The 21472-nt window shown below is 33.9% G+C and overlaps 2 protein-coding genes across 6 annotated transcripts; one reads left to right on the top strand and one right to left on the bottom strand.

Moving 5' to 3' along the window:
* Positions 1–554: 554 nt before the first annotated feature.
* LOC108211497 (putative 4-hydroxy-4-methyl-2-oxoglutarate aldolase 3) lies at positions 555–1699 on the bottom strand. Of its 3 annotated transcripts, none has more exons than XM_017383106.2 (2): positions 1538–1699; positions 555–1163 (listed from the first exon to the last, which is right to left on the bottom strand). In XM_017383106.2, the coding sequence occupies exon 2, from the start codon at positions 1153–1155 to the stop codon at positions 655–657; it is 501 nt and encodes a 166-aa protein (XP_017238595.1). In that variant the 5' UTR covers positions 1156–1163; positions 1538–1699; the 3' UTR covers positions 555–654. The 3 variants fall into 3 exon arrangements, with proteins under 3 accessions (XP_017238595.1, XP_017238596.1, XP_063946434.1); XM_017383107.2 differs by having other exon boundaries at positions 1569–1664; XM_064090364.1 differs by lacking the exon at positions 1538–1699 and adding an exon at positions 1283–1417.
* A 4219-nt stretch (positions 1700–5918) lies between these two features.
* Positions 5919–20234, top strand: LOC108214672 (uncharacterized). 3 transcript variants are annotated; one of them, XM_017386804.2, is made up of 22 exons: positions 5944–6384; positions 9533–9576; positions 9737–9799; positions 10899–11248; positions 11356–11437; positions 11546–11623; positions 11700–11759; positions 11989–12093; positions 12477–12587; positions 12843–12884; positions 13080–13172; positions 13256–13434; positions 14191–14471; positions 14547–14668; positions 14788–14830; positions 14903–14994; positions 15328–15376; positions 16646–16716; positions 16823–16942; positions 17343–17440; positions 18753–18798; positions 19779–20234. In XM_017386804.2, exons 2-22 carry the CDS (start codon positions 9535–9537, stop codon positions 19824–19826), a joined length of 2175 nt encoding a protein of 724 aa, XP_017242293.1. In that variant the 5' UTR covers positions 5944–6384; positions 9533–9534; the 3' UTR covers positions 19827–20234. The 3 variants fall into 3 exon arrangements, with proteins under 3 accessions (XP_017242291.1, XP_017242293.1, XP_017242292.1); XM_017386802.2 differs by lacking the exon at positions 9533–9576 and having other exon boundaries at positions 5919–6384; XM_017386803.2 differs by lacking the exon at positions 9533–9576 and having other exon boundaries at positions 5946–6384; positions 14553–14668.
* Positions 20235–21472: the final 1238 nt, after the last annotated feature.

Here is a 21472-nt window from a genome sequence, read left to right as displayed (position 1 = left end):
ACTAATATAGAGACAAGAGCATCTTTGTTAACTTTGCTTTGTTCTCTTTAGTCCCGAGTCCAGAACCTTTAAGCCTCTCTGGCCTGTAGTTCTAGACTTTGTTTGATAAGATGCTAAAAATGATGAACTACTCGTTCTATTCTCCTTGCCTAGTAGGTCATAAAACATTCATCTTATTTTCGGAGGATGGTAGCCACTATTGTGCCCTGCTTTGCTGGGAAATATGTTCTTATTTCTGCTAGAGGCTTCTTTTTGTAAATTTATACTTAGTCTCGAGGTCTCCACTCTCCAACGAGGCTCAAATCCTCGACTACCTACTACCTCAAGAGATGAGGAGAAATATTTGCTATTCTAATAGTCATATGGGCTAGGAAAGGATGAATCATCCCTTGAATTTAACATATCAGAAGTACCTCTTTCAACGATTCTATTTTGACAGAGCGAGATATGGCCAGCATTCTGCTCATGTTTGCAGCCATTTAGTCACGCTGCACAAAAGTAATCAGCTACGCAAGCTGAACCATGTCATATAAGTTAAGAGCTTAATAAAAAACTGAGCAGAAAGTATGATCCATTTTATTCAATCATCACCAACTCAATAATACAACACAATAATCTCAACACATTACATTAACAGTAAATCATTAATCAACATTAAATAGAAAGCTCAGTCGTGGAGATGAGAATACCATCGCTGTCAGCATACAACCACTCTCCATTGCGAATAATTGTCCCACCAATATGCACCAACACATTCTTCTCCCCTACTCCTCTCTTATTTGACTTCCGGGGATGCGTCGCCAATGCCCTAACCCCGATATCACAGCCATTGATCTCATCAACATCTCTGATGCATCCATTAACCACAATACCAGCCCATCCCATGTTCTGAGCCAATTGCCCCAAATTGCCTCCCAATAAGGCACATCTCATGCTGCCTCCACCGTCTATAACCAGGACTCTCCCTTCGCCTCTAGTCTCGAGAAGCTCCCGGACCAGCACATTGTCCTCGTACACCTTGAGAGTCACCACAGGTCCGGAGAATGCTCGACACTGGCCGTAGCTCTGAAACACTGGCTGCAGAATACGCAGATCACCGCTGTTCAAAAGTGCTGCATTGTTATCACATACATCAGCTGTTGCTAAGGATGCCATTTGTTCTCCTGCAAGTACAAAAGTGTCCGAATTAGTACCTGATCCAATTAACAAGACCGTATTTTTTTTATAACCACACTTAATGTTCCCAAGATAGACCGGATTATCCTCTGTTGTCCCAGGATACCTGTTTCGACTCTCGCTCATTCCGAGAAGCACGAGAACAAGGAATTGAAATTCCCAAATATAAAACATAACTTAGGGTCACGGAAATCACTAGCGAATTACATAAAAATTCCGAAAATTCAAAATTAAACATGCAATAGTCACAACTAGCATAACTACAAGTAATAACAACAACGATATAGAGTAATAATTTAGAAGGGAAAAATGAAGTAGACAAGTTTAGATGCTGAATTGTAGAAAAGAATATGATTCTAACCTTTGATAAGATGAGATTATGCAGCTATTACCTGGAGAGTGTTCGTGTGTGTTTCTTTGAAGAAGTGGATGGATTTATTTATACGATAATACAAGGGATAAACACACACACGGAAGGTTGACAACCGTGGTGAAGCTAGGCTGGGTTTTAATCTCATCGAAATGCGTGCTGGGTGGGGCCCCCTTTGTCTATAAATAAATCACACCATACAAAACATGAAATTTTCACTTTAGTTAGCTTCAATAATGTCATCTGTCCTTTTTTTTTCCCCAAAAATAATGTGACAAATAAAAACTCATTTTATTCTGGTGACGCATGTACTAAATAAATAACTAATTTCGTTCAAGTGATTTATATATATATATTCAAATTTATTATTATTAGTTTCATCAATCAAACATCGTTAATTGATATTTTGAAAATAATTTTTGAGATAAGTTTCTCTTTTAATTTTAGACAACTCTCAGGGAAAAGACGCTTGCGGCCATACTCATTTGATGTCATTTCCTGGAAGTTATGTTAATAGATTAATCTATGTATGTGTAGTTAAACAAGCGTCCAGGATAAATTCCGTAATACTTAATATATTTAAATTTTATTTTGTGTTTACTTGAAAAAGTAAAATGCAAAAATGCAACATAAATTACAAAAGTCCTCATCCAAAAAAACAAAATTATTCCAAGATGATTTTCGGACTTCAATCAATGACAATGACCACCAAACCCAAAAGTTATTTTTATTAATCAATTTGTCATCACAGCACCAACCTCACTATTTTATTTCACGGACCCTTCAATAATCAAGGGTGATTGTAAGAGTGGAAGAGAACATTATGAAATATAAATGGGAATCTGAACAAAATATTTCGGGCATTCATTTCAAAATCGAACAGTTCTGATTAGCCACAGGAGAGTGAACTGTTAAAACGGGTTACCAGTGCCGGGCTTCTCAGCAAGATGGCGTGACAAGTTTCTCGGACTCCAAAGGATGGAAATATGGAATAGATTATGGAACTCCTTGAGCAAAATTATTCGAAACCGGTTCAAATTAGTCCATATAAACTGTCCAAACTTAATATTTCAGTTTCTTAACGGTTTGATTTGATTTTGATTTTGGTGGTTAGAACATCAAAAATTTTCGGTTTGGTTTCGGTTCTCACCTTCAAACCGATCGAAATATTCGAACCGAACCGTTAGCACATATGTCATGTAATTAATATTTTTATATATTTAGTTTAGATATTTAAGTGTTCAAGTGTGATCAATATTATAAATATTTTCTTTAAATTATTCTTCCCTTTTTTTTCCATCCTTATTTTATTTACTCTTCATTAATAATTGAACTTTCTTCTTTTTCTCTTTTAAATAAAATATTTTGTTTGATTTTTAAAATAAAATGAATTATTTGTTTTCATAACAATGTATATGGGTAGCACCTAAAATTATTAATATGGAAGAGTTATTCAAGTTTCACCTTTATATTTTGTTAAGTATTTTATTAAGAGACAAAAAAAGAGAGCACCTAGAATTATTATAAATTATTAAAAGTATACAATTTTTTTTTAATATTTTGATATTAAACAGAAACCAAGCCAAACCAACCCGTTAAGATCGATTTTGTTTGGTTGATTTTTATAACATTCGGTTTGGATATGGTTTGTAAATTTCCAAAACCGAATAATTCAGTTTGGTTCGATTTGAACCTCCAGAATCGTCTAAACTGAACCGTGCTCGCCCCTACTTGCACCTCCCTCCTGGGCTCAAGTCCAAATATTATGAAATCCTTGAATTCTATTATTATAATCGTCGAATCATAACATGATCGTGTAATTATAAATTAAAAATGATAATTATTTTGAGTTAAATTATGTGTAGTACTTAACTTGATGTAATTTTTATAGATTAAAAAAAAATATTGTTGTACTTAATGAACGCAAAGATTATTTATGAAGTAAAATAGTTATTATTTTATTAATTATAACAATCCCGTATGCGGATTTGCAAGACCATATATCTCACAACTGTAATGATATATCACTACAGCACTATTTTGTACTTTCTTTGATAAATTTTCAGTTACAAATTAAGCTTTTCATTGTAAATCGGATTGCAAGACCACATCGATTCTACATCTTCGTGCATAGTAGAACCGTTAGACCGTCCATCATCGTCTTCAACTATATTTAGAGGTGAGTTGCAGAATAGTCCATTTTAATCACCATCATTGTCTTGCTAAACATAAAAACAAATCGAGTGTTAATTGAACCTCGAAGATTTCAATCGAGTTTTATTCTCAGATCTGTTTCGGATTTGAGCTTGGGCTTGATTGTTTTCTGAATAAATCAGATCTTTTGAAATCAAAGATCCGATTGTGTTTTCTCGTCTCGCCTTGTGGCGTGTGTTGATTTAGTACCCAATTTTTGGGTGTTTCTGCGTCGTTATATTTGTGGTTGTTATGTTTTTCTATGTTATCAATGAGAATGACTGGGATGAAGTTTTGGGAGATCTGGCTTATCGCACCATTAATACTTTCAGCATGTCTATAGCTGGCTCTCGGCATGTAGATAGCTGGGGTATACTTGGAACGGTGGCGATCGCATGTGCTCACCTTTCACAAATTATAGTTGTTCATTATTCGAGGATTCTTGTTCTTCATTGCTTAGTTTTTACAACTGAGTCGCCTGAACATCGCAACAGCCATGGAACTATTGTGAAGGTCAATTGTGAAGATACCATTTTCGGGATTGATGTAGGCTGGATTACTCGAGAAGCTTTTGTATTCATTTTCAGTTTCAAGAATCCTTGGATTCAGTGTGTTAAGCAGTCTGTAAACAATGCGGCTATTTGTTTAGTTCGTTTTATTGTTTATCAACCTGATTGCATTGTCAGTTGGGGATTTGTCCCGACTAGATTTGTTTTAAATTTAATGGAATGAATTTGCATTTTGTCAAAAAAAACATAAAAACAAATGTTTGAGAACACATTATTAATAAATGAAAAATTGTATAAAAACAGATGCAACACATGTATACATAACAACGTCTATAATTCAATAATATTTTGTTAACATATACTCCCTTCGTCCCTTTAAGTTGTTTACGTTCACTGTTTGCACGCATTTTGAGGTTCTTTCAAAAATTCTATTTTTTTGAATAAAAGTTTAAATATCAAATTTTTATTCAGAGCAAAAAGATTTAAAAAATATATTATGGAACTATACTTCAAATGAGGTTTGAAAAACGTGCCAAAAAGTAACGTAAAGAAATGAGGGGACAGATGGAGTATTAAAAACCTAATCGTAACGGAAATTAGAGGTGCAGTACGATGGAAATTGTTGACTTCAAGAAAAAAGAAAACCGATGATGAATGAAATGAGCAAATAATTATATTGATATGCAAAATTATACAGAGTACAAAGAAAGATACATAAAACACAAAACCATAACTGATATGATTGTAGTTGGTGGTTGTAACTGCTAAAAAACAATAACGATCGTATTATATATATAGTATATATCTAACATTTACCCATTAAACCTAATTTAAAAAATAATAAAAGGAGAATAATTAGGATCCTTATGTTAAAAACAATGAATGACCAAATGTAAAAAAGAGAACGAATTTTTTAGGAAATATTTGCAAAAATATGATCTGCAACTAGATGCAACTCTAGTTAACTGGCCCGCATAAATTGCAAGTATGACCCATCTAATTGTAAGTATAATTGCATGTGGTTAACGGGTTGCATACAGTAATATTTGCAAATTTTTTTAAAAGTTGAGTTTTTTAGCAAGATATCCGAAAAAGATGTAGTATTTTTGCAAAAAATATTTTGGACTTGAACATTTATGAGAAAAATCCCAAAAATAATTATTAATTATTACTCAAATATTATCTTATAAGATGACCAAAATTTATTGTTTCCTGTCCATCTACACCAACATAAATTATCAATTGTTAAAAAATTTAAATTAAAAATTTATGTTTTATCATTTGATTAAAATATTTAAGAAATATTTTAATTTGATTTCATTATGTTTTTATATATTTGTATTGTATCATGGGTCATGTTCCAGAGAGAACCATAGAACCCTTACCTTATTAGGTAAGGGTTCTGCAGCAGAATTTAAGTATTAGTTGGGGTTCTGCAGCAGAACTTCACAAAAAAAATTGTCAATATCCATGAATTATATTTTTAAATTATTTTTGAACACACACAACGATGAAAAAACATGAAAAAACATGTATTTAGATTTAGATACTAAAAATCTATTTAAAATTTAGGGTTCTGCAGCAGAACCATACACCAAATTACAGGAAAATCCAAATTTTTGTGGTTCTATGGTTCTATTTTGGTTCTTGAGCGCGACCCTTGTATCATTAAAGTTGAGACATCAAATATGCAGCATATACAGTTGATTAAAAAAAGAATCTCTCCAATATAGAAACTCTGGTGGTGATGCAAAAATTTCCAAAAGGGAGGACTCAACACAGCACACCAAGAAGACCTAAACACCCATTTTGGTCGGACAATCCAACCCCTATATTTATACATTTATTTCTCTCACAGATTCATCTCGCTCTTCACTTGATTTTGTTTCCTGCCTAGGGTTTCTCCCGCTCCTACTATTAGAATTCACTAGTGGTGGAGGCTGAGTCAACTCGGCCGAGTCGGAAGTGATTTGTAGGTAGAATGTCTAGGAAGCAGTGAAGATGGAGAATGGAGCGAGTGATTTGGCTTATAAGTTTGCGGGATTGGGGATTAACAACAACGAGACTAGTAGTGATGCCGCCTTGTTCCAGGTTATGAAAGCAGTTGAAGCTGCTGAGGCTACAATTAAACAACAGGTACAGTTTTTTTTCGGCTTTTTGTCGAATTGTTTGCTTTGTAGCTACTTGCCTACTTGTTTTCGAGTTTTCGTATGTTGTTCTTAATATTTGGAACTCTACTTGTTTTGTGATTTTGGCATGTGCTTGTTGAAATTTGGAAATAATTGAATTGTTTGATTGATGCTCAGAGAGTAGGAATTACGTGCACTATTGCATCTAGCTATCTATTGGGAATTTATTCAGAATTTTAAGTTTTGCAACGAGTGTGGTTGTAGATATGCGAGAACAAATTATATGGAAATTATCTAATAGACGAGAGAGAAAAGTGCCGGTTTGGGCTGGGAAAATGTTGTTGTATAGATTGCAACCTGTTAAAAAGGGTGAATGTTATACTAATAAACTCTATATTCTATTAGAATGCGAGGTTTATAATACTTATTTTAGTATCTAATTTGTCCTCTTTACTATTCTCTTTTTACTATATATATTTTAATAAATATTAAAAAATAAATTATATTTAAATGTAAAATATAGTAGGTTATAATAATATTTTATGCTCCTATCTTTAGAAGAAATAATATAAATATTTAGTTCTAATATGTTGTTGACATATTCAAATCTTTTTTTTTTGTCAAGGACGGATTAAAACCTTAAACCTTTAGTTGTATACTCCCTCCATCCCCCTGAGTTATATACATTGGGAGACGGGGACGCGGCACGGACTATAATGCTCCTGTAAAGTATAGTTCTATAACTTATTTTTAAGATTTTTCTTCTCTGAATAAAAGTTTGAATGTTATATTTTTATTCACAAAAAGAAAATTTTAAAAATAAGTTATAGAACTATATTTTATAAGAGCATTGAAGTGCGTGTCGAGCAGTGAAAAAGAAATGTATAGAATTAAATGGGACAGAGGGAGTACTAGATATCGATATGTAGACTATTTCTTAGTATCTTATCTAACGGCTGAAGGTTATTGCTGACGATGCCAAACTGCTGACCAACCAAAAATTTAATGTTTAATAATACAGTATATATATTATTCAATATTCATCAATATATGATGTTATAATATATTACTGATACAAGATGATTTAATTTCTGTATTTAGGGATAAAACTTGACCTTAAATTATAAGAGAATAATTCTAATAATTACCTATATTCTTTTTAGATAATAATTGTCATATGCCTAATTTTTTTATTAATAGCATGTCTGAATTCTAGAACATATTCTTCAAGAATAATATGAATTTTCTATTACAAATAAACTCATATCTAAGTGATATAAAATTTCTAACTGATTCAATCCTAACAAACAAACTCAACCTCGAGGAAGAATATAAGTCCCCTACAGAACTTTGTATGAAAGATTAAAAGAATATGCACGAGACTGGGATGGGACCACAAACAATTGAGACAATTTGACTAAAGCCGGTGGTTGATATTGTTAAATGTTAATAACTTGTCCCATTGACATGTACAGTAAAGACTTAGAAGTTAAAACAACTGAGGTCAAAAAGAATTTACCCCATTGACATCTACTAAGTAGAGACTTAGAACAACTGAGATCAAACCTTTTTAGTCTTCACATATCACAAGAACTATAAGATCAATTTAAGAAGAAACAAGTTCTTCGTCATTTAACTTTGATTGATAAATCCAATTTAGGGACACCGAACTTCCTAGCACATTTCCGCTTTAAGAGTATTCTTAGTTTCAGAGCCTGCTAAAATTTAAAAAAAAAATTAGTTGTGATATCAAGTAATTTAAAGCAGAATTTGAACTTAAACTTGAAGCTATTGTCTGCTTGGATACTTTTATTTAAATTGTGTTACTTATGAATTATCAAAAATAGACAAAAAAAATATAATTAGTACATCTGAATGTTGATATTAACTTTTATCGAAAATAAGTAACAAAAATGAGATAACTAAATTATCTTTATCAAGATTATTTTATGATCCAAGCCGTCACCATCAAGTAAGTGCCTTTTAGGTGATTTTAGTCCCAAAAAAATGTGCTTCCCTTTGTTTGTGACATTTGAGGATCCTGTGCCACTTAATTTTTTCTTAACCGTTTCTGTTTTCTTCCCTTGCTCCCTCTCATAATTCTTGTAACATGATTCTTGTAACAACTACCTTTTACACCTATTTTAAATAGTATAGAAAAGATATTTGCACGTAAGATTTTCGAATTCTCTAATCTGGATTAAGTACATTAAACTCTAATACCAAATTGAAATTGTAAGAAAAGATATGCAACTATTTTCTTAAATTTATTTAAATGTGTGTGGAAGTCAAAGTGACAAACTTATGAGCTGGAGAATTCATCTTGCATATATGCCTCAGAATTCATCTTGCATATATATGCCTGCTATATATATTTTGGGTCTTACAACTGCTTAATCTTATTTTTGATGACTATTCCTGTAACCTTTCAGATTTTCTTTTTCATAATCTGCCAGTTTTCCATTAAGCGAGCTTACGGCTCATTATCATTCTTAAGGGCTTGATGCGCTTGCTTAAGCGCAGCAATGCTCAACCTACACAATGCGGAGAAGCCTTATATTGCTTCTTAATTATGCGCGATTCTAATAACTACGCCACAATTAAATACTAGAATATCCTTATATGATAATAGCAGATTTCTCTTTTTCTGAATAATATTGAATTATAACAGATAACTTAGTTATTCATTGCTCCGCTTCCAGAGAGTATATTCTACTTTGCTGGTTACAATTATAATTAGTGAATGATCTTCTACTTGGTTCAAATTACAACCTTCAAGGGAAAAAATCTTAACCGGCTTGTAAGTGGAAGGAAAGTATAGTAGGCATCTCATATAATAGTGTGGGCTAGATCCTTCTATATTATCTCAGTATCACTTGTGTTGGCACTTTACAGTTAAGATTAGACCAATGCAAACAAATCTGTTAACCTTGGAGTCGACAGTATTTCCGTGGAAGCCTATTAGTGTCCGTGCCTAACTGTTGAAATAACAAATATTTCTGAAATATTATTGTTATTTGTCTGATTCTTGTTGTTCGTTTATCCTGATCTTACTTAATAAGTTTAGGTGATACTTACCATTAAGATTTTGATTTCAAGTTAGACTTGTATTTAGGCTAATAAATTAAACATGTTATCGTGTTGTGGAGTTGCAGATATGCAATTAGGTTTTTCATTACGGATCAAATTTCTTGCAATTGTGAGTAGAGAATCCAACTACAAATCACAATATCTGGTTGCCTCACCGTCGCCCAAACTATGGAATAAAGAGAGAGAATAGCATCGTAGATCAATGTATTCCTTTTTTATTAATTTTCTGCTTTAGTTTGCTTAATGTATATTTTTCTGTATTTCCACAGGTGGAAGAGAACAATCGCTTGAGGTCTGAACTACTAAGAAAGCACCATGAAATTGAAAAATATGTATGTGTGATATAATGATCTTTTCGTGGGAGATAGCTACTCTCATTATTATCCCTTCTGTTTTCTTTTTGTATTGTTTGCATTTTTCCTTTCTATTCATTGGATGTAGTAGAAATAGATGTCTTTTACTTGTGAAATGCCATAAGAAAGTATGTCTAGTGTCTAAAGATTCATTGTACTCAACATGGTTCATAGGTTCTTTTATATACGCAAGTTTGTAAAATGGCGGCCAATAAATGGACATGTGGACCAGTCAAGGTAGAGGTCTTGTGGTTAATATGTGGGATTGTGTGTCAAAACTACAACCAATACAATTTATTTATTTTTTTTGATTTTTTTAAAATAAATTACGAATGATTGCCTCTACATCGGGCAAAATTGGTTAATATTAGCGATATTGAAGGTTAAAGATCTAATACTCTTATGTTAAATGTTGTTACCCCGAGTCTCTATTTTGCCTCGAATACATATCGAGCACTTTACACTCAAATATGGGTATAGACACTCGGACACTTGTTTTAGGCCAAAAACATGTAAAATTGTTGCATAAAATTGTAAGTCGAACACTTGTACGCGGATCCTTGTTCAACACTCATACCCAAGTCCTGGTAAAAGTGAAAAACAAATTAAATGTAAGGTTTGAGTATAGTTTCATTGGTCATGGTGCTGGAAGATGGGCGAGAGTTATTAGATGTGTACAATTAAATGATGGAGGTTGTACTCTAATCTAAAATTATGTCTAGAGGGCTCCTAGATAAAGCTACTGTTCAATATATTTCTTTTTTTAACTTGCTCTGCCAGTTCATTCCTGCCACTGCTGGAACTAGTCGTAATTGGTCGCTTAAATATATATTGATTACAGGGTCAGCATGGTGATTAGCTTCAGCTCTAAAATGTGTTTGCTAATTTGATAGCAGTAACTAATTGTGTAACAATATTAATGTGAACTGCAGCCAAATCCTATAATTTATTATTGCAGCTTATTTTGCTTGTGTATCTCATAGCTGCAGAATGTGTCATATTTTATTTGTACACAATATACAGTAATAAATAACCTTTAATTTTCTCTGTTTTTCTTTTATATTTTCACATGGTGCAGAAAGTGGCTGATTGGACACCTCAAAACCCTCTTTTAGTTGATAACTGGGATGGCCATGCCCATGGATATCCAGGAATTGATCGATCAAATTATCGTCTCGCGAATCCAACAGGTGTAGCCAGTAGCCTGAATAGCTCGTCTGCACATGGTCCATCTGGTACATCAGGCCTAAGGAAAGAAGTAACTCACAACATCAACAATCCTGTGATGCATGAATATGGAGAAAACCACTTTGATAGCAATAAGATTAGTGAAGCTCAAAGTACATTCCCCACTGGTCAGACAGAATTACCCAATGGTGCCATATCTCAGCGTTCGTCACCATCTACAACATCAATTTCTCCTAGAAGGTATTTGATAATTAATTCAGTGATATAAGAAATTTGAAAATGTATTGAATGAATTTTGTGATAGACAGTAGACTGTTACAGCTATGACATTACATGTCATTTTTCAGGTATCAATTGGAGGGTGACTTTGATCGTGGTCGACTGATGACAATGGCTGATATAGGTGATCCTGGAAGCTCACTGAAGCAGGTGCTCCCTTAACTTTCAAACAAATTTTTATGTGAATCTTGTATGTTGCACTGTTCCTAGATATCACATAACATTTCTTTATGATTCACTTTTCACAAATATGTGTAGGAATTAGTTGTTAAGGCTAGGGAAAATGATGCTGAGATTTCGCAGTTGCGGAAACATCTTGCTGAATATTCAGTGAAGGTTGGTAGTTGCTATCAGTATTTATAATATAGTTCATATATTTTAGGTTCTAATATCTGCTTTTTTTGTTGTTCAGGAAGTACAACTACATAATGAGAATTATGTTTTAGAGAAACGTATTGCTTACATGCGCATGGTAAGAAATAAACTATTTTCAATTCTCTTGCTTCCCTTTTTTTGTGCACGCACTTACTTATACATGGAAATCCATTCTCTTCTATCTAAAAACTTTATCTGATTTCTTGAGTTAACTCTATTTTCTCAAACACATCGTTTTATTTGTCATCTAACACTTTTTTATTGAATATCTCCCATCTAACACTATATTTTGACGGAGAATTATATCCTAATGCTTTTTTGTATAGGCATTTGATCAGCAGCAACAAGAACTCGTTGATGCTGCATCTAAAGCTATCTCTTATAGACAGGACATAATTGAGGAAAATATACGTCTTTCGTATGCATTGCAGGTCTTCACTTTTTTCCGAACTTTAATCGTGTTCTTGTGGTTGATCTTGTAAGTCTTTTTACTTTTTTTAGAGATTTCTATTTCCGTTTAAGGACACTGAAAAACTGATGTCCCAAATGCTGTCGTTTTGATGCGAGTAAGTCGGCAAAGGCATATGAAAGTTTGCTTCTTGTACATAATCTCTTGGTTTGAAATCAACATATGTTGTATTTGATCATATATATAGGACTTACAACATGCATATTGTCAAGTAGGAGTTTTCTCCAAGTTTCTTAGATATCTGATTGAATAGGTTATCTTTCTACTTTCTAAAGATAACTGCTAGTATTTTTTATGCCAGGAGTATTTAGTTTCGCTTGTTTTGTTTTTCCTAATAAAAAACAGGAAGCACAGCAAGAGAGATCAACATTTGTATCATCTTTAGTGCCTGTTATTGCTGAATATTTCTCTCCGCCACCAGTTGCTGATGCTCAAAATATTGTTAGTAATCTTAAGGTAAAGTGGTTTTGCCTCTCTTTGTGATAATGTAGAAAAAAAAAGTTTTTTTTTTGTGTAAGGCTTTGAGCACAGCTGCATTCCGAGACTTAATAATTCCCCTTTTATGACGCGAAATTCAGTGTAAAATGATGTGCTGTTTTTGGGCAAGCCTTCCCGGGGGCTGACCTCTGGGACTTGGCTGCAAGATATTCCTCTTGGAGTAGTTTATACCATTCTAATCTTGACTTGTATCCTTAATTTACATGTTTGCAGGTCATATTCAAACATTTGCAGGAGCAGCTAATTATTACTGAGGTATGATGTGCATATGTAAGTGGTCTGCAGATATCTCATAGTTTTAGGTCCGCAGACTGCAGATATGCCATAAGTTTAGTTAAATTTTTGCGCTTATAAATGCATTTAATAAATAGTTGTCCTGTCAGTTATATATTGCTAATATCACAGCCCTAATTATTTGGCCTGACAAGTGGGTCATCTTTCAACTGACAGTCAAAGCTAAAGGAGTCTCAGTATCAAATTGCACCATGGCATTCTGATACAAACCTGACAAACTTTGCTCAGTCACCATCTCATTCCCTTCTGGTAGAATTGACAGTGTCTATGTCTTCATGTTTCTATCTTTCTTCTTTAGTGTTCGGTTGTAATCTGCTTTGTTTCTCTGACAGCAAAATGAGCTTGGCATGGTGCCTCAACCAGTGTATTCTAAAGAAGAGTTAGCGCCATCTGGCCCTTTGAAAGATAGAAATTGGGATTTATCGGGAGATCAAGAGAGCATTTTAAATGGCGGTGTTGCTAAGAATTTAGAGACAGATGAATTCGGGAGGTATTCAGCTCTTTCAAGAAGGTGAGCTGAGTCAAAATGGAGACTGCTAATTCTGAACTGTTTATTACAGTCGCAATCATCAACATTTGTTGGTGGGTTCTGGTTTCATTGAATCTTTCATGTTTTGATGTCTAATATAGTAATATGTAATGCCCTAACACTGTTTGGCATTTTCCCCATATGAGCAGGATAACCTTACTGAGCAGTTAAAGAGTACAGATGCTACCAACCTTACTTTTACGCTACAGACCAGTGGTCCTAACTTCTTAAACTAGCAGTATCATAATGATGAATTGTTATTTCATTTACAACAAGTGCAAACATGTTCAACTTCAGCCTCATACACATCCAATTTATATATGTTAAACATTTAAGGTTGCCACATAAATATTGCTTCTGCTTAGATTTGTTTCATTTTGAACCTTTAGAGTCCCCACATAATATGAGGGATACATAGTTGTTGCTTCTGCATAGTTCTGCTCCTCCTCTCAATTCACTTCCTGGAGGTTGCTTCTCTAGCATAATATTTGATTGGGGAATGATCTTTCCAGGTCTCTTCCATTTAGAAGTCAAATGCTCCGAAGCTCAAATCTTTTTGGTTGGTGATTGGTCTTAGGTTAATATGAAACTGAGTGCAGTGGAGACTTACATTGAACATAGAAGTTTTTTTTTTTATCAAATTTGTGTATTTTTTTGTGGGATAGCTCGTGTATATGTGATTGTTGTTCGGCTTTTGTCCAATTAGGCTCTGCATTAATTTTTTCCCCCTCTTTTCAGGAATCCTGCATCCCAAGTGGGACCTGAACAGCTTACAGTCAGTCCAAGTGATTCACTTCCACGTAACAGTGAAATGACCTCAAATAGACAAGTTAAATTTAGTGATACTGTTAGTAGCATTGAGATGGACGACCCAGACATGGAAGGGCAACAAATTGGAAGAGATCCTTCAGCTAATTGGAGTTCTAGAAACTCGCCTTATGCAGCAGATGATCACATTACCTCGTATTCTCCTTATCTACCTCCAGTTCTTGAGGAGCCTTCTTCCTCTTTCTCTGAAGGTGACCATTCTACTATCAGGATTATATTATTCTTTAAGCACTGCTCTTCATAATATGAGATCTTGCAATATTTAGCTGCAGATGACGACCCATTACCTGCAGTTGAGGGCCTACAAATTTCTGGGGAACCTTATCCAGGACAAGAGCTACAAGCAAGTGGATTCTCCATAAATGGAACCACAAGTTGTAATTTTGAGGTGCTGTTATCATTAGAGATTTCAATCTTTTTTCTTTTGCTATATAGAGATTTCAATCTTTTATTGCTTAAGATTTTAATTTAGTAATGACATTGTGTATCTTTTTTCCAAACTTGTAGTGGGTACGCCATTTAGAAGATGGATCTGTTAATTATATCGATGGTACAGTTCTGTCATTTTGGTTGTGTGTTCTTATATAACATTCTTTTCATCTTACAAAGTTCCTGATTGCAGGGGCAAAGCAACCAACCTACCTTGTTAGTGCAGATGATGTGGATAATTATCTTGCCATTGAAGTCCAGCCCATGGATGATAGGAAGCGAAAGGTACTGCATTACTGTTCTATGATTTTGCAGCTGGACTATTGTCATGTGTTTGTAACATCCCACATCGGTTAGATAAAAGAGTATTCGGGTCCTTAATAAGCACAAGCAAATAACTAATGTATACCGATTTGCTAGCACTTTTGGGCCGACCTGTGGTGGGTTGTTGGGTCCAGTATGCATCTAGTTGTGGGTTTGGGATGTTATATATATATGTATGTATGTTGTAGATTTTTACGTATCCTGAAGTTTTAGGTACTAATTTAGTTAACCAGATTCTGGGTGAGTGAAGCTGTACTATAGTTCTAAGGTAGCTTGTTCCTTTTATATATGCAGGGCGAGCTTGTTAAGGTTTTCGCCAATGACAACAGAAAGATTGCCTGTGGTAAGCCTACAATTTATGATGCTCATACATGGTTTTCAAGACTTGGCAAATTAAAAATAGTCTGGGTAAACTTATATCTGCAGTGTATTTATGTAATTATTAAGGCCCCATTTGGCTTACCTTATTTTAAATTATACCTTCTTTCTGGAAACAAGTATTTATTGAATGTAACCTATTAACTGCTTATTTCTAAACAAAAGTACGTAAATATCTACTCTTTTCAGAAAATAAGTAGAGCTAGCAGGCTCTAAGATCATCTTGACTTGCTCTTTAGCTAAATATGCGTAAATACTTGTAGCAGAAAGTCTTCATTCTAACACAAGAAATGCTTACTGCCCATTCAATGATGATATTGTATTTCGTTGGGTGGATTTACAAATTATCTGCTTTGTTCTTCACTTAAAGCCAGCACTTCCCTCAAATTAGAGGTGAAAATGGTAAATTTATATGTAGAAGCAAATATGTGCATCACATGATTTCCGGAGTTTAGTTTATACTAGTAGAAAATTTTGACAAGAAATTTTTTACTCCTGTATGTAACTTAAGTGTGTTGTTGGGAGAACATTATCAGATAGTGACCTTGTAAATTTTAATGATTCTGGGTTCACCACTCATAGTTGCTATACTTTTGGACTACAATGATATATTATATTATTCCCAATTCTATGGAACTTTAAGTTCTCATGCTTCACTTTATATACAAGGGTGATCGATATTCTGTGTCCTTTTGATAATTATCATAGAACTGGTTGTATCTTTGAGATTTGTTTTGGATGATCTAATACTTGTATTTCTTCTTTCACAATCTTATGCTACACATAAAGAAGCTTATGTGCAGATCTGAGTGACAGGTTGTTCTGTTTAATTTGAGAAATTTGTGCAGCGAATATGTCCTACACACCAGTTTGGTCATTTAAAATAGTATCTAACCAGAGTGCCTATGGTTTACTACATTATTAATTTAAATAAACTTAAGAAGACTTTTGTCATGGACTACATTGTTTTGTGTGTAAAAGTCAATATTGACTTAAAAGCACTCTTCTATATATATCTGTCCTTTTCAGTTCTTGCTTTTGTCTGTGTTTGGTGCTTGATCTACAAAAGTCCTTTGTCGTTCAGATTGGGTATTTCTTGTTCTAGACTTTCTAGAGACTTCAATTTAGTACTCGCTGTATTTCTAATATATACTGTATTAGCTCTTAGTTTTGTATTGTTTCTGCCTTTGTGTTTCTAACTTATATATGACCATGGCTTACCCTTTGATTGCAGATCCTGAGATGCACAACATCATAAGGAGGAACTTACAGGCTGGCCAAGCTTCCTATAGGATATCTCAGTCGGTAAGATTAATATTGTTCCTGAAAATCTTTGTTACATCTGGTTGGCCATAATAGATTGTTTTTTAAGGAGAAAACAAATTTTTGTATACTTTTTTCTGACTGACAGGTGGGTTATCTTGATATGTGGGAATCTGCTATTTTGGTTGTCAAGAAAGAAGGATTTAATATTAAGGGTACTGGAAGCAGTACAAGTTTAGTGACAGAGAAATTTTCATCAGCCACTAGTGTATGCTACCTTATCCTTATGTTCTAATTCTTGAGGTTTAACTTTGCTAGGCATGAAATATGAAGAGGGGCATTATTTTGTTATTATTTCCATTATCAGCATTAACTGGAATAAGAATTTTCTGTTTTTGAAATAGGAACCTTGTACAGGTTGGTTTTGGTGTGTAGTTATAAGACTATATTGATCTGAAGTTCTATTCTGTCTTGCCAATTGAATGGATTATTTGAACCTGAACTCTCACCAGCTTCCTAGTCTGAAATTGTTTTCCTTGAAACTATCATAAATTTTCTGATAAAATCAGTTATAGAAGCCTTTATGTGACTGATGTCTGGTCTTCACTAGATTTATTCTATATAGTGCTTTAAAACATATCTCGTAAGTCTTACATCTCCTGTTCCAGGTTGTTGTACCATGTGGACATCCTACGGAATTCTCAATAATATCAGGTGGGGTTGAATACCATCTGCAAGCGGAAAACAGCCCAGAAGATATCACCGGGTCAGTAGTCACACAAGCCATAAACAACTTTTAATGATTATTTATACAGTGGTGACTGAATACACTCTTTGGACAGTCTTTAGCAGAGCAACCAAGATAATACCATAATTTGGTATTTGGTATTTGGTATTTTTTTTCATTGATACTTGATTAAAAATTAGAATTGGTGCAGTTTTCACCTCACACGTCCTTATTTATGTCCCTTATGTAGTTATATGTGTTATTTATAAACATTTTACTGTCTCTTATTGTTCAAACACAATATTTAATTACCCGATCAGCTATCTTGTACATAACCTTTATATTCAATAATCCCTCTTTTCCTATTTAGTTTGAGTCCCTTGATGCTTTCTTTCTTTGTATACAACTTGTGCGTTCTTTATTCTCTCAGTTAGGACAGACTTTTAATGCTCTTGATTTACCTTTTCCCTGTATACTAAATTCCACTTACAAATTCCTCATTTAGGTCTTTTATGCTAGATGGTCTGCGCCATTTTAGACTATTGATTTGCTTTGGCCACTTAAATCACTAAAATGTCTGTCTAATGTCTATCATTATTATGCATTAAAAGGGCTCTTAATCACTGAACTACTTGATGTTTTTTTTCCTGAAAACTAAGGCCATGGTTATTTTCAGGAATTATAATCCCTGGACCTTTATATTACTGTTATCTCATAGAACTAAATTTCAGTAAAATATTTAGTTCATTGACATGGAATTTAAATACCTAGTAATAAATCTTAGAAAGTATTATATTCCATAAAAATGAACCAAAAGATGATAAAATGTAGTTCTATTGGGATAATGGTCCTTAAAATTTAGAATAAACAAGGCGATAGTGGGGGTTAAAGTCTTTTCAAACAAACATGGCCTTAGAATATATATATATAGGAAGCAATAGTCCCTACTTCTGGATAAATTTCTCATCCTCTGTGCTCTTGTTTGTACCAGCTCTTTCGTCTGCAGTCTGCTACATAAACATTGCTGTCCAGTTGTCTAAATTATAATCACTTTAATTTGAGTAAAACCTTATTAAATTTATAATTGCCTAAAAGACTATTGGAAGACATGTCGGTGCAGCCTAGCCCGCACCCTTATATTATTCTTTTGGGGTTTTTCTCAGTCCCAGTTAGCTGGTTACAACAGTACTTTCTTCTTCCCCCCTTATATTTGCCGAAGCCGAAAAGTTGAAATGCTTGCATCAGAAATAATGGTGCATGTTACGTGTGTCTGCTTTATATGTTTTGCAACATACAGTTTCATATACAGTCCTAGTGTTTATTTGACTTTACTCCCATCTTCTTTCTACAGTGCAAGAGACACTATTGTTCTAACACTGAGATTATTTATCGTGCGGGTAAGTCTTTGCTTGTCTAAGTTAATGATTAAGTTGCATTTCTCTTCTTTCTTAAAAGCATATTCTTTGTGTGAGAACTGATAACTATATAGCTCTCCGTATGTCTTAAAATCTGTTACTTTCTATAACTAGATTGGATGGTGCGTATGTAAGTGTGATAAGTATTAGTTCCTGATAGGAGTGTCTGAGCCCTGGTATATGATGATTTTAGATAGAAGTCTCCACAAGATTGTTGCATAAAACCGAAATTCGTGGCAGTCTCCTTTTGCATTTGTAGCCCCTGTCATTCAATATTAAACAGATAGTATTTAGGCAAATTTTAATTACCACGTGAAGTCCTTCAGCCAAAAAAGCATTTTAGTCTTCTTTTTTGAGCAAAACTAAACTGATTTGAGCTTATCCAGTTTGCAACAAGAGTTCCAAGATCCAGCTTCAGTTCATTGTGGAAAAACTAACTCAATGTTCTCTGAAATATATTCCCTACCTCCGGTGAAGGATGAAATTGTTCAATAATTATCCCTGGTCTTGTAGTTGCTCGACTTTTCTGCACCTAACATTTAGAGATCCTTTGAGCTTATGATTTATTTGCATTTATGATGTAGCTTGACTAGAGAAGCTATAATAGAGGAAAAATTATTGGCGGGATCAAAAAGGGATTTTACTTGAATTTATTAAGTACACCTAGTGGGAAATATGAGCACTTATTCATGTTGGGCAGTTCCGTTCATTGCTGCTTCTTACGATTTATGTTGTCGAGGAAAGATGTCTGGATATACTTTACCTTGACAGTGTTTAATTCACGTGTATGGCATGAGTTTTACCATGACTTTCAGCTGAAAGTCTGAAAATGGCTTAAAACCTGGTCTTTAAGACCAGTCAAACAGGCTCTAAGTGTCTGGTCATGATTGTCCTATGATCTTTTGCTATGTCTAATTATTGTGCCAACAATTTATTTGACTAAGAACCAGTTCTTCTTTCAGGCTGGTAACAAAAAGAAAGGAAAAAAGAAAGTCCCGTTCTTTAAGTGAGACACTGCTATCTCACCATGCAGGAAAGGGGTTGATGTATAGTGCAAGTAGAAATTGGAGAGCGCTCTTCTTTCAGCTAGTTTACAGTGAAGAATCGGCTCAGTTAGTGGCAATTTTGTCTCAGTTCACAATTAAGTCTTTCATCCTTCTTGTACTGTGTCTGTATATATTTGCCCTTCTATGTTGTGCTGTGAAACCATTATTGAAAAAAGAAGATGAATGGCAAGTTTTGTTAGAGGGATATACACAATTGAGAGTTGCTTCTGGACATGATTGGATATAAAAAAAACACACTAGTGTCTATTCTTTGTATATCAATATCACATTGTTAAACTGTTACCTTATGTACAGTTTCTTTAGTACAATTCACTAGAATAATGGTGGCAATACATTAAATGTTTTTTATTAGATGACATGATTAACCGCTAGGAGGAACTTTAACTGCATAAACCGCTAGCAATGTTTTGAATGTATTGCATCATAATATAAAAAACCCGTCTGCCAATACCCAATGTAAATGTGTAAAGAGGAGCTTTAATACAATATACCCGGTTCAATAATAAATTACCAAGTTGAAATCCAGATATTGACACCAATGGGCAATGGTGTCGTTAGCCTATTAAGGGTTGAGAGAGCAGCTGTGTTATAACAGGTATGAATGAAGAGCTTTGTTACCTTGTCACAAAGTTCCGACGAGGGTCACTCTACTGCAATAAGAAAACGTGGGATCCAAGAGTGTGAGAGCTGTCTCGTTAGAAACGGGACCTTACTTTGATTCAAAAAGTTATAGGTTTGAACTTCAACGCCCCCGGCGTGGTATATTTTAAAAATCCTTCAAAAAATTTCTGATAAATCTCTTATAAATCCTGAATCGGTCAAGGAAAAACGTTGGTCGCTTTGAGGTCGCGGAATGATATCCCATCAAGTTCTGGTTCTCGATCTTTGAACTTCAAACCAATATCCGAACCAGCTCCGATCTCTGTACGGAGATTCTTTTCCTCCTCCATTCCCGCATTAAATAGGGAACGGGGACCCCACGGAGATTCCGGAAATTCATAAATTTTTTAAAAAATATTATAATATATTTAATAATATAAATTTTAATTAAAGTATATTAAGTCATTGTATATAATATTTCTATACTTTTATATAACATTCTAAGTATTAATTCAAACTAATACCTATTTATAATAAAATTAGAAGATAAAACTAAATTTATTATAATCAATTTGCATTATAATGACAATATTTAAATAATAACATAATGGGATTATCTAAATTAGAAAAAAAAAATCAAAAATATACAAATATAATATATTTATAATTAAAATATAAATATAATATCTATATTATATATGAAAATCAGAGAGTTTCAGGATCGGAAAACAATAACCCGAACTCGTCGCGATTCCAGAATTCTTTTAGAGAAATTTCCCGATCCTCCTTTTAGAGAAATTTCCCGATCCTCACCCCATATCCGAAAAAATCCCAATTTTCTGACCCAAATATAATGGAGATCGAATCGGGATCAAGCGAAATGCTCACCCCTACCATGACCAACACTCACATTTATAAAACTTCTACCACTGATGGTATGATGATATTGATATGTTATGAGGATATTAAACTGAGAAAGACTACAATGG

The sequence above is a fragment of the Daucus carota genome, chromosome 3 (genome assembly GCF_001625215.2).
Source record: "Daucus carota subsp. sativus chromosome 3, DH1 v3.0, whole genome shotgun sequence".
NCBI classification, from domain to species: domain Eukaryota; kingdom Viridiplantae; phylum Streptophyta; class Magnoliopsida; order Apiales; family Apiaceae; genus Daucus; species Daucus carota.
The sequence above is the reverse complement of the archived record's forward strand: the minus strand, read 5'-3'. Positions and strand labels throughout refer to the sequence as shown.

What these genes read in the sequence shown, in the direction of transcription:
- LOC108211497 (XM_017383106.2), bottom strand. Translation starts at nt 1,155, where the DNA reads ATGGCATCCTTAGCAACAGCTGATGTATGTGATAACAATGCAGCACTT.
- LOC108214672 (XM_017386802.2), top strand. Translation starts at nt 6,250, where the DNA reads ATGGAGAATGGAGCGAGTGATTTGGCTTATAAGTTTGCGGGATTGGGG. An exon ending in ATCTGTTAATTATATCGATG is followed by an intron (nt 14,831 to 14,902) that starts GTACAGTTCTGT and finishes TCCTGATTGCAG; the next exon opens with GGGCAAAGCAACCAACCTAC. An exon ending in TGGATGATAGGAAGCGAAAG is followed by an intron (nt 14,995 to 15,327) that starts GTACTGCATTAC and finishes TTATATATGCAG; the next exon opens with GGCGAGCTTGTTAAGGTTTT.